We start from the raw sequence: 13,548 nt of genomic DNA, 5'->3' as shown, positions 1-13,548 counted from the left end.
ATGCCAGGGCCCGGTCGCAAGTGTGACCTTTGAGATCCTAGAAGTTCACCCACTGGTTTGCTACCGGGCCCCCTGGAGCATGGGGCCCGGTAGCGATTGCAACCCCTGCAACCCCTGTAGTTACGCCCCTGAGTCTGAACATCCTTCGCCAGAAGTGTATCTGACGCGTGTTGGGGGCATATGCATTCAAGATCGTATAGGGGATATTGTTCAGTTCGCACTGCAGTATAAGATATCTTCCCAGCGGATCTGAAACAACCCTGTGTAGGGAAAAGGCTACAGAGTCTCTCACTGCTATCAGAACTCCCTTGCGTTTACAACTGTCCGATGCTGTGTAAATATGAGGGAAACTTCTGTGTGACAGCGTTGGGGCTGAGGACTGCATAAAGAGAGCCTCACGCCACATAGAAGCTCGTTTGGCAGGATGGTTGAGGCCGTGTACATTGAAGGAGGTGATTGTGATAGCCATCATTTAAGTGTGTAGGCGGAGGTGATGTTACCTGATCCAGTACGACTTCGTAGGGAGCACAGAGATAACCAGCCGTGGAGCCACAGTGAGCAAAGAAGGCAGGGGCCGTCCGCAACATGTGTCCATGCGAGGTGTCCGTAGTCCATGGATTTAATCTGCTGACCAAAAGGGAGTAGAAAAAAAAGAGAAACAACAAAACATAGGAGCAAAGGTGAAATGCTCGTAATATGCGTAAGAAAATTGAGAGCAAACTCCTGAGCAGGTTTACTGCACATAGTCATGGGGGGAGGTTTGGGTGGGCACTACGGCCAGGCTCAGGGAGAGGGTCTCTGCGGAAAAGCTTGAGGTGGCGACCCTTTGGGCTGCTTCTTCCACTTTTTCTTATGGGTGACCGTTTGCCAGTCCTCAGGTAATGGGGAGATGCGCCCAGATGGCCTTGGAAGGGTGTTGTCTTGGTCCGGGAGGAGACCCCAGGACTGAAGCAAGTCCAGGCCAGCTTGCATGGTGGTGATAACGTGGGGCTTGTTGTTCGTGACTGTAAGCTTCACAGGGAACCCCCACCTATAGATAATGGAATGATTCCTGAGGATTTTTGTCAGTGGGTGTAAACCCTCCTTTGTTGCAGGGTGTATTGTGACAAGTCAGCAAAAAGCTGGAGTCTGGAGTATGCTTCCTGTATAGGATCCCTCTTTCGGAATGCTGACATGAGGCTGTCCTTTACATGATAAAAATGTATCCTCATAATAACATCTCGGGGGATCTCCTCCGGTAGGTGAGAAGGCTTAGGGAGGCGATGAATCCTGTCAATGACAAGTTCAGACTGTGGTGTGTTCGGGAGGACCGCTAAAATAAGGTCTTGTGCATATTGGTCCAGGGCACCGGGGTGCACAGACTCTGGGACCCCCCTGATCTTTACATTGTTCCTTCTCGACCTATCCTCTGTCAGCCAATTTTGATTTGAGCTTGTCAATCTCATCCTCATGGGTATAGTGGGCATCGATCAGTTCATTGTGTGAAGCTGCAAACTCCCCCATCTTGGATTCAACCCTGTCCATGCGTCCTCCCAGGGCCTGCGCCTCCACCTTAAATGCAGCGACACATTCCATCATATCCGCGTGCATGGAAGCCCGCAGGGACATCATCATGTCCCTGAGTCTGACCTCAGAGACCGGCTTCTCGCTGGCAGGGAATGTGTCTGTTAGGGGACAATTCCCGGGTAGTGTTGGTGGATGAAAGGTCCCCCTGGCTTACCTCCATGGCCGACATGTCTCCGGATAGTCTGGGCTTACTCTTGACAGGACTCCTGGACATCGGGGTGGAGGCCGCCGGGGATCTAGGTTGTCCCGCCTTCTGTGCCGAGGTGTGTGGAGGGCTAGGCGAGGAGTGAGACATCCCGCTGGATGAGGCCGGAGATCCGCCGCCATCTTGGCTGCGTTGCTTGTCCTGGGCCATAAAGAAGTGCTGGAGCTGCCGTGGCTGGCAGGAATCCTTCTTCTTCCTAGCCATCCGTATCGAAGGCAGGGCGAGTCCAGCAATCACACAGGCAGGAGCAGGTCGATTTGCGAGGTGTTAGGGCGCCGATGGTAGTAGATTCTCTCCCTGGTCTGGCGGAGCTCTGTGCTCAGACGTCCATGCTGTTACGCGGCGGCCACGCCCCCCCGTACACATTCTTTTTCAAGGCCACCTCAAGAGGTTTTATCCTCTGCTCCCTCTGCGAAGGCAGGATGAGCTCTGCAACTTTACCCTTGTAACATGGATCAAGAAGGGTTGCCAACCAGTAATTATCTCTCTCCTTGATAGCACGAATCCTTGGTTCCTTTCGCAGGCTTTGCAGAATCAGGGAGCCCATGCAATGTAAGTTGGAGGAGGCATGAGCTTCTGAGTCCTCTGGGTCACTAAGGATGACCTTGTCAGCTGGAGAAACCGCTCCCTAACCAAGTACAACTTCTGGGGTTTCTGGGGAATCAAAACAATCCCTTGAAGACTGCTGTATGCTATCTCTACATCCATGCTGCCAAAATCCTCCTCTTCCTCCTGTGTGTTTTGTAGCCCTGCAGGAATATCTGCATAAAGGGGACCTTGTGAGGCAAGAAAGTCCACCTCTTCCTCCCGCTGTTCTGCCTCAAGTGCCCTGTCCATGATTCCACGCAGCGTGTGCTCCAGCAGGTAGACTAGAGGGATAGTGTCACTGATGCATGCATTGTCCCAGCTCACCATCCTTGTGGCGGCCTCAAATGGTGACAGAACGATGCATGCATCCTTTATCAAAAGTCACTGGCATGGCAAAAAAAGCCAATTTCCCCTGACCCTGTCCTTGTGCCATACTCACACAGGTACTCATTGATGGCCCTCTGCTGCGTGTGCTGCAGCATTGCCAACGTTGAGTCACACCTGGTGAGCATGTCACAAATGAGGTGATTGTTGGGCAGGTTGAATTCTTGTTGAATGTCAGATAAGCAAGCACTGTATGAACGCCAGAAATGGCCACAGGCTTTTCTGGCATGCCTTAGATCTTTGAAGCCTGGGTATCTGCTCAAGAAACACTGCACCACCAGATTCAGAACATGTTCCATGCTTGGCACATGTGTCAAGTGTCCCTGTCGGTGGGCGGAGAGAAGGTTCGTGCCATTGTCGCATACAACCTTTCCTGCCTCCAAGCTGTCGTGGCGTCAACCAATTCTGAGCCTGCCCCTGCAGAGCTGACAATCTCTGCACCGGTGTGACTCCTATCCGATTCCTATCCCCTAGACAGACCAACTGAAGCACTGCATGGCATCTTTTAGCTTGACTGCTTACGTAGCCCCTTGCATGCTTGGGGAGCACAACTGCTTCAGAGGACAAATGAAGAGGACATGGAGGAGGTGGTAAGAGCAGCCAGATGTGGCAGAACCAGCACCAGGTTTTTGGAGGCATGGTAGCAAAACAAGCTGCAACACTGAACCCTGTCCTGCATCCTTCCCAGCTGCCCAGTTACCCAGTGCGCCATGAGCGAAATGTAATGTCCCTGGCCATGCCTGCTGGACAAAGTCAGCAGCAATGTGCACCTTCCTGCTGACTGCTCGAACGAGGCCAAAACACTACCTTCCACATGACGGTAGAGAGCCGGAATGGCCTTACATGAAAATAAATGCATTTTTGGGACCTGCCACTGTGGTGCAGCACATTCCACGAATTTGCGAAAGGGTGCAGAGTCTACCAGGTGAAAAGGCAGCAATTGTAATGCTAGCAATTTGGCCATGCTAGCATTAAGACGTTGAGCATGTGGATGGCTGGGACAGTATCATTCTTTCTATGGTTCAGCATCTGGGGTAGTGAAATTTGCCTGCTGCTCAAATCAAGCGGTGCTGTATTGCTAGCAGATTGGGTGCAAGTCTGTGGCACTCATTGCTATACCATCATCCCTCTCAATGGTGCTATTTGGGAAGGCATGAGGTATAGTAGGGTTAGAGATCATAGATGAGGAGCAAGGTGATGTATGCTTGTTTTTATCTGGTTGGCCTTTCAGGTGCTGTTTCCAACAGACTGTGTGGCAGTGGTGCCCAAGTGGCTGGTGTTCTGGCCACGCTTGATCCGCTTCAGATAGATGTTGCAAACAGTATCTCTGCCGTCTACTGCACATGTGCTGAAAAAAGCCCACACTAACGAACTTTTGGGAGTCTGCGGGGGGTTTGCAGCACCCTGCACCAGTGGAGCTGTGTGCTGTGACGCAATAGGTTGGCTACTGCTATGGCGGTCCCTGGTGCACATCCTGCCTCGGAGTTGTGCGTCCTCCTCATCCTGCCCCCCCCCTCACTGGAGCAAACTTGGCAATATGCTTCAGCTGTGGCAACATGACTTCTGGTTTCTTGTCAGTCATTATCACCCCCTCTCTTGGCTCACGTTAGTCCCTTCATCAACCTTCGAACCAACATCACAGCATTCAAATTGCTGCGCATCCTCCAGCAGCATGTCACTGACACGATGATTGAATAATTCAGGTGACTCCTCCGTGCATGATGGTGGGGCCGACAGAAGAGTAGCTGTGGAGAAGGATTTGCATATTGCAGCTTTGTCCTGTGGAAATGTTCCCAAACCCTAGATGTTGTTCTCACCGTTTTACTGAGAGGAGGAAAAAAAAACAATTTACCCACCAGACTAAAGTGTATAGGTTAACCTTCTACTGTGATGGTGGCGAACATGAAATTGAATAATTTAAAGGTTATAAAGATAAAGACCACTTTGAAAAATGTACCCTCTTACCTGTCAATTAAGGCACATGTACCCTCTTACCTGTCAAGGCACAAGAGGACAAACTATCTACTGTATCACAACAATCACCCAACTGTAGGAGCTGCAAGATGGAGCCGAAAGCAAACTACAACTGGAGCCTTTCCCCTGCAATGCCCCCTAGTGGCAGAAATGCATTTTTCATTTGACCGCATTAAGTAGTGGTGTTTGAATTGCATTCCCGGATTGTCTTGAGCTGAGAGAACTATGCAATTTAAGACTTTACATTTTCAAATCTTTCATTATGGTCTTCATGTTCTATAGTTTGGATACCATGTCATTGATATAATATTTATCATTGTCATATATCTAAATTGTAGTGTGTGAAATAAACATTTCTTTCGCTTGACGGACACATCGCTCCATAAATTAGAACTAGTGAATAATATTGCTGCCTCCAGGAGTAGGACTAGGCAGTACAAAAAACACCTGGCTATGCCCATGGGATGCCCTCAGCTGGTATATAACCCCCCTCTCTGCACTAGGTAATCCGTATTTTAATCTGTCTAGTCAGGAGTAAGGACCTAGGCTCCTGGCTGGGATCTCTGGTCCTAGCAATTTTCTCCTTCATAACATCTTTTTTGTTTTTTCTCTGGGGAGATCTACAATCAACTGCTGGGCGATGGGCTGGATAATCTAGATCCAGTGGTCCCCCAGCCAAGCAAGTGAGAGCGTGCAGTCAGCAGCTACGCGCTAGGTCAGCTACGACATGGCCTCACGGACAGAGGCTGTGCCGCGAGTTAAACAGCTCCCCTACTTCGGTGGCGGAATTCGGTCTGGAGCGTTACCCACACCATGGAAGGGCAAGTACAGTCCACCCCCCCCCCCTTTTTTTTTTTTTTTTTTTTTTGTGGTTATCTTTGGTGGTTTTCTTTGGTGTGGACGCGGCTAACCTCCAGGGATGGCAGGACCTGCCTGCAGGTTCCCTCCTCCCCATCCGTAAATACCTCACTGAGCTGGGCTCCCCCCACTCTCCCCCCCCCCCCGTCTGGACCTGGAGTTTGGGGGTCCCAGGGCAGAGGATGCAGCAGGGACCCATGGGGACTGCCCCGCTATCTTCACCTGTAAGGGTTCTAGGATAGTGTGTCCCACCCTGGTAGTCTGAAGGGGTCCCAGTGTAGGAGACACCTAGGTGCTTGCCCTGCTGTTTGCAGTGTGGGTATAGTGCAGGGCAGAGGCGTAACTAGAACCTTCAGGGCCCCGGTGCAAGAAACCATGAAGGGCCCCTCGGACCCCTGGCCCGGGGCCCTTCGCTTCAAGCCTGGGGCTCTTCCCACTGATCCTGGGGCCCTTTACTCTCATTGTGGGGCCCTTTATTACGGTTCCACAGCGGGACCCTTTCACAAGTTCTGCAGTGGGCCCCCCTCCTGCCATCTTAGGGCCTCCCCACAGTGGTGGAATGCCAGGGCCCCGTCACAAGGGTGACCTTTGCGATCCTGGAAGTTCACCCACTGGTGTCAGTAGTTTTTATTTTTTTGGTATTTTAATTGTATTATATTTTCTCATTTTATTTTATTTTTTTTACGTCACGGACTATGACTCTGTCCATTTAGAAAAGGAAGGAGCTGGAAAATTACATTTTTACTGACCCTTTCCTGGTTCTCTATTGTGACACATTCCCTGCAGCAGCCGGCAGGAGAGGAGAGGGAGCACAGGGGGGGGGGGGGGGGCAGCAGAACACAAGTGAACTAGATAGGAGTGGCGGGGGCAGCATACAGAGGAACCAATCTCCTAATTTTCCTCCTGCAGCTACAAGAGGAAAAAGGACAGTGATTTCTCTACATGCTGCCCCCACCGCCCCTCCTATCCAGGTGTACAGGGGAGCTGTACAGGCCCCCTGGAGCATGGGGCCCGGTAGCGATTGCAACCCCTGTAATTAGGCCCCTGGTGCAGGGGGGTCCCAGTGCAGAGTGAACAGTGGAGTCTCCCCTAATTGTGTTCTACCTCCGGGGGGGGGGGGGTCACCTTGCAGAGGGTGCAGGAAAGATCCTGGCAGCATGCCTCAGTGTTTGTAGCTGATGGTGGCCATTTTCCCTTAGTTTGGCTGGTCTCCGGTTGGCGGCCATGTTTGTGTAGCCGGATGATGTCTGGGGGCCATTTTCCCTTAGTCTGGGAGATGCTGGCGACAACTGAAGCCTTGTAGGGATGCCTAAGCTCCTCCTCTTCCTCAGCTTCTTCCTGTGAATAGAAAAAAGGTGCGCTGATTAAATAAAATAAAGCTGCTACCAAAGGTCCAATAAAGTGATTGGATAATAAATGTATGTGAAAAATGATCTGGTGCGCTAAATTAAAATAAATAATCCTTATGTGCAAAAACACAAATCCTAATATGTGATACACACAGTGATGACATATGTACAAAGTGAATTTACAACGTGATAAATCCCAAAGTCCATATGATTCAGTGAATCTTCAAAAGTAAATAAGGATGAACGTGATATTAATTAAAAAATAAAAGTCCATTTATCCACATGGCTGGTGCTTATATCCCACCCCCTTCCAAGTTATACTCTTACCAGACGGAAGTGGTTAAGTGCAAATAGCTCCTCTCGAGTGACCTATGTTGTGACAGTGATTTGGTGCTCCACTGCACTCGGGTGAAACATATAATTAAGCCTCTTACCAGATGGAAATGGGTATTGAGCATGGATACATTTCCTCAAGGATATATATACCCGCATAGGCTGAGACTTGAGACTTCAAGGGTTAAAAAGGAATGTTACCTCCTCCACTCTCCTTTTGGCAGCACCTGCAATGACATGAGATGTGGTATGACTTTTAGTCTGATGCCCCGTACACACGTGCAGATTATCTGAAGACTTTTGTCTGTAGACTTACCAAAACCATATAATATGAGGTCAAACCTAAACACTTTCAATTTGTATGCAATCCGGCAGGCCCTTGCACTACATAGAAAAGGTAAATCTGAAGACAAAAGTCTTCAGATAATCTGCACGTGTGTACGGGGCATAAGGGACACAGCACAACAACTGCTATTCAGTTCTCTTTCTTCCTGTGCCCGGGACAAATGAATAGGGATAGCGTCCATGATGCTGGGTTCAAATTCTTTGCGCTCCCCCCCACCCCCCCTGGTCGGTATTCTGTGGGGGTCCCTGTTATCTCTCTAATAGCTACCCTGAACCTTGAGGGGATCCTTTAGTGGTGCCAAAAGATAATTTTTGTACTTGAAGAGTACTTTCCTTATGGAGCCTCAGGGTCACATCTCCCCCACTGACCCACCTCATGGAGGTGGCAGGTCCCTCGGAAACCCCAGATTCCCATTGATGGCGGTCCTGCAGTCCTTAGTGTCCTGGGTGGAAGTGGCGTGTGGGCAAAGGCCCTGGAGGAAGCGTCCCCCTTCGCCTTCCCCTGCTCAGTCTCATTTGATTCTGAGCCTGATGCCGCCGTGGACGCGGCCGTCTAGGGGGACTTAATATCACACCCCCTGACCATCCGATAGTGAGGATGATTCCTCCATGGTCACAGCAGCCAATGAAGATGCACTTATCACTGCAGTGCGTGAGAATTTAAAAATGGAGGATGCGGCTGATATAGCCACGAACGTGGCTGTGTCGTTTGGTACGCAGAAGTCTCATCGTACTCCAAAGGTGTTTCCTTATGTGCCTTATTTTGACTGGTTTTCCTGTAAGGAATGGGAACAACCAAAATTACCCTTTGTGGTCCCCAAACACTTTGCTGTACGTTACTCTTTTGAGGAGTCCCTTTTAAAAAAGGGGACTAATCCACCATGGACCCTCCTGTTTCCACGTTGAATAAAGCAAACATGATTCCAGTAGAGGAATCCCCATCCTTTAAGGACCTGGCTAACAAGAAAGCAGAGGCTGCGGTCCTCAGCATGTTTACGATGGCTGGTTCGGCATGGCGGCCAGTCTTTGCCTCAGCCCCATTGTCTCAGACCCTAACTGAATGGGGCAAGCTTTTGCACCAGGGCCTGGGGGGGGGGGGGGGGGTGAGCAGGTCCTTGCTGCTTATGTCGATTTAGTGGACCAGTTGATCCATGGGCTGCAGTTTATTTGTGATGCAGCTTTGGGTACAGCTCCTGTGCTTTGTTTCAGCGGTGGTGACTAGGCACATGCTGTGGCTTAAGAATTGGTCCACAGACCAAGCCTCTAGGAAGCTCTCATTGACCTGCCATTTCAAGGCGATCACTTGTTTGGGGCTACACTTGATGACATTAAGGGTATCACAGGTGGGAAGAGTACCTTCCTGCCACAGTTAAGGAAAGGCAAGGAGCCTCGCCACGGACGGGGACCCTCCTTCTCAGCCCATAGAAAATTAATATTTTTAATCCTCCCTGGGAGGTTCCAAGCAACCTTGGTCTGGTAAGCCAAGACGTATCTTCCCCGGACCAGCAGACAAGACTACTTCAGCATGAAGGTCTGCCCTCACCCATTTTAGGGGTGGGGGGAGCCCATGATTCACCATCCGCCAGGGGCGGACTAAGCAGTCAGGCACTTCAGACATGGTCCGAGGGCCCGGCTGGGAAGGGGGGCCTGCCACCCAGTACAGAATGAATTCACCTAAAGTGTTTGCCTGATGTTGTCTGAGACATCAGGGCCCAGTGGATGGCGCTACATAGGTGGGTGGAGGGGCCCGGCGGACGGTGCTACGTAGGTGGGAGGAGGGGCCCAGCGCTGGGTTTCCATGGTGTCCTGTGAGTGGGGGTGTGTTTGTGACATCGCTGTGTGCCGCCTCCACAGGTGAGTAATGGAGTTGACATGGTCGAATGAGATGTTACAGCCTGTGTACTAGTGATTGACCTATATCGTTGTTTCGTAGCCGATCCTGATATTTTGCCGATCGCATATCGGTATCGGCCAATATTTTCACACACGTAAAAATTACCCAAAAAAGCACAATTCGCTAAATCTCTTAATAAACATGTTAATCTTTATTTATTAACATTTTTAACATTAAGTGCTCGTTATTCACACAACTGCATAAAAACTAATGTGAAATGCAAAGCAAATGTCCCTGCAATTTACGTTTTCATATCATCTGATCGTGCATTAATGCATAATAAAGTGCTGCACTAGTGGACTCACACACTACAATATGTTACTGCAGTGCAGTCAGTGCAAAACAGCTAGAAAAAAAGCTAGGCAACAGCTACACAATACAGTGGATTGGATGGACTGGAGTCAGTGGAGGACTACCTCTGTCTGCAGTATGGCACTCACTGCAACTACTGCAGTCAGTGCAATACTGCTTATGGGTGGCTGGCTTGCAGGAGCACTGTGGTGGGTGGCTGGATTGGTGTCACCCTGTTATGGGTGGCTGGCTTGCAGGAACATTGTGGTGGCTTGCTGGAACACTGTGGTGGTGGGGAGGGGGGGTGGGCTTGCTTGGGGTCACCCCTGTTGTGTGGGTGGCTGGCTTGGTGTCACTCACCCTGGCCTGTCTTGCTCACTGGGCTGGCACCCTGTTGTGGTGGGTGGCTGAGGCCAGGGCCTGTGGGTGGATGGCTGGCAGCGTGACCGGCTGCAGCTGGCTGTAACACAAGGCTGTGTGAGGTGGTCTTAAGTGCAGTGCGCGCGGTGAAATGGCGTCACGTACGGGCCGCGCAGGCATGGGAGGGGGTGTTAGAAGGCAGAATGTTTGCACACAACATACGGAATGACGTCACGAAAATATCGGTAAATCCAAAAGTCGATACAGATATATCGGAAAGTGCATATCGGCCCCCGATATTAGTGTTGCCGATATTCAGTTGATCTCTGTGTATAAACCTATGGAAGTAAAGCCAGTCCTATGGGCAGTGTTACACATAGGATTGTACACTACACATAGGATTGTACACTACACATAGGATTGTACACTGCGCATAGGATTGTACACTGCTGCCCTGCCAGTGTACAATCCTTTGGAATTACAGCGTATCCTATGGGTACAATAATACATAATATGAGAAGTGTTACATTGTATGAGTAGATTGCTCCATGTGCCTTGATACATGAGGCTAATTTTTTTTTTTTTTTTTCCTAGCTGATTATTCCACACCTTCGCTATTCTCTAGAAATAAATGCCTTTGCAAGGACGAAGCTCATTGGACCTAATGGTGTCTTTGATCAAGTAAGAACCAAATCGGAGGCCACATTTTGCTTGTCAGCCTATTCCATTATTTACCGAGCAAAGTGATGTCAGTAACAGACCACAATCAGTAAAATGCACAATTCCCTTTGTTCTCCAAGAATAAATCACTCGATTAAAGCTAATATTGAAATGGAAAATACGAAAAAAAAAAAAAAAAAGACTTTACTATTCTGGAAATTATTCTTATCGCTAAAACTGTAAAAGTGGTGGTTGGGGGATGGGGTAGGGGTACAGAAGGGTTTGTGGATAAACTAAAAATCCTTGCTCTTTGCACCAATGTCTGTCCAGAACTATTTTTTTAATGAACTTGCAGTATATTTAGGGCTTTATTTTCAGTCCATTCTGCCTGGGCACATGTGAAAGACTGTTTTATCACTTTTGTTTTAAACAATTGTACACAATAGTTGCTGAACAGAACTAAGTAAAATGATTGCAATCTACATCACATACAACATACTGCCAAACAAGCTTCCAGAGTCTTATTTGTACCTCCCCTCTCTTAAATTGTAATAAACCCCAAAACAAAGATTTCATATATTGCAGCTTACAGATTAGATGTGGTGGCTGCATTTGTTATTTAGGCTTTCTAACCTGTTTTCACCTGGTGATCTGGCCAGTAACGCACCTGCTTTTACCGGCATTTGAGCTTTTATTTCAGCTTGAAGAAGCTTGTACTTTTTGGGGCTCCTTTCCATGCTTTTATAGAGCTTCTTTGAGCTCTTTTGAGCATAAGCATTTTTTTCACAAACCCTCTCCTAAGCTTATTTTTTATTTTTTTCTTGTTTTGTGCGTTTTTGGGCACTTGGGTGTCTTCTCTAATTGAAAGCTCCTCTCAAAAATGTGAGTTTGGTTTGAGTTTTTTCTGCTTGTAAACTCCTGAAAAAGCCATAGTGTGCATGGACACATTAGCTAACATGGAGGGGAGTTTCGAGGCAGAAAAAAAGAGCTCAAAAGCCTGTAGGAGCAGCTTCTTTGAGCTGCAGTGTGCATGAGTCCCTAAGAGCTCATGCACATTGCAGCTCAAAGAAGCTTAACCGCTTGCCGACCGCCGCAAGTAAATTTACTGCGGCGGTCAGCCCCGGCCAGGCAGAATGACGTTAATTAAAGCGGAGTTCCACCCAAAAGTGGAACTTCTGCTTTAGGGAGTCCTGACCCCCCGACATACCACATTTGGCATGTCATTTTTTGGGGGGGGGGGAGCGGGTACCTAGTTTTGACAGGTACCCGCTCCCACTTCCGCTCGGAGCGCCTCTCCCCCCTCCCTCCCTGCAATCTTCTGGGACACGTCAGAGGTCCCAGAAGATTGCCGGCCAATCACGGCGCGCAGTGCGACTCGCGCATGCGCAGTGGGTACCCGGCTGTGAAGCCGCAAACTGTAACAGCCGGGTGCCCACAGCACTGATGCCGGCGCTGAGGGAGAGGATCGAGGCTTCGGGCGGACCGTTGGACAGGTGAGTAAATGGCTGGAACTCCGCTTTAACGTCACTAGCCTGGGAGGGTCTGGGGAGCGAGCCCGCGCGGTCACGGACCCCCCCGCGCATGTGACCGGCGGACCCGATGTCCGCCGGTCACTCGGCGATCGTCGGGGGAGAGGGAGAAAGTCAGGCGGCTTGTGTAAACAAGCTGCCTGTCATTCTCCTCGGTGTAAAAACACTAATCACACGGTTCTACTATGTAGAACAGTGTTTCTCAACTCCTGTCCTCAGGGCACACTAACAGGCCAGATTTTAAGTATTACCTCGGGGAAATGCAGACTAGAATACTGCAATCACTGAGCAGCAAATTATATCACCTGTGATGTATTTCAGTTTTCTTGCAAACCTGGCCTGTTAGTGTGCCCTGAGGACCGGAGTTGAGAAACACTGATGTAGAACCGTTGATCAGTGTCCTTACACCTCAAGCCACAGCCAATCACAGTAAGAATCACGCCCCTAGGGACACACACAGCCCCTCCCTCTCAAATAAAGTTAACCCCTTCACTACCAGTGTATTTTTACAGTAACAGTGCATATGTATAGCACTGATTACTGTAGAAATGTCACTGGTAACCCAAAAAGTGTCAAAAATGTCAGTCAAGGGTCTGATCTGTCCGCCACAATGTCGCAGTACAGCAAAAAAAATCGCAGATCGCCGCCATTACGCGTTAAAAAAAACAACAAAAATTACAAAAATCTTTCCCTTTGTTAGTAAACGCGATAACTTTTGCGCAAACCAATAAAAATACGCTTTGAGTTTTTTTTTTTTTTACCAAACATATGTAGCATAAAACACATTGGCCGAAAATGTTAAAAAAAAATTTTTACATTTTTTTTGGGGGAATTTCATATAAAAAAATTTGAAAAATATTTTATTTTTGCAAAATTTACGCTCTTTTTTTGTTTATAGCGCAAAAAGTAAAAAGCGCACAGGTGATCAAATACCACCAAAAGAAAGCTCTGTTTGTGGGGAAAAAAAGGTCGTCAAATTCGTTTAGGTACAGCATCGCACGACTGCGCAATTGTCCGTTAAAGTCACGCAGTGCCAAATCGCAAAATACCCCCTGGTCGTTTAGCAGCCAAATCCTCCGGGGCTTAAGTGGTTAAAGAAACTGCTTTCAGGCGTTTAAGCTTTTTTGAGCTTTTTTTACACACTGCCTAGAAACTCCTCTTAATGTTAGCCGATGTGTCCATGGACACTATAGGCATTTTCAGGAGTTTACA

General features: G+C 48.8%; 1 protein-coding gene across 1 annotated transcript in view; it reads left to right on the top strand.

Moving 5' to 3' along the window:
• LOC309548493 (polyunsaturated fatty acid lipoxygenase ALOX8-like) overlaps nucleotides 1-13,548 on the top strand; it is a gene marked incomplete at its 5' end in the record, with an annotated part of 109,245 nt that overhangs the window by 71,098 nt on the left and 24,599 nt on the right. The window contains one exon of the mRNA XM_082248440.1: nucleotides 10,742-10,828. Coding sequence (XP_082104566.1) covers nucleotides 10,742-10,828 — 87 coding nt within the window. The remainder of the gene's footprint in view (nucleotides 1-10,741; nucleotides 10,829-13,548) is intronic.

Source organism: Pelophylax lessonae (genome assembly GCF_965119305.1).
Source record: "Pelophylax lessonae genome assembly, chromosome: 2".
Taxonomy (NCBI): Eukaryota; Metazoa; Chordata; class Amphibia; order Anura; family Ranidae; genus Pelophylax; species Pelophylax lessonae.
Note: the sequence above shows the minus strand (reverse complement) of the source record. Positions and strands in the feature narration are given on the sequence as shown.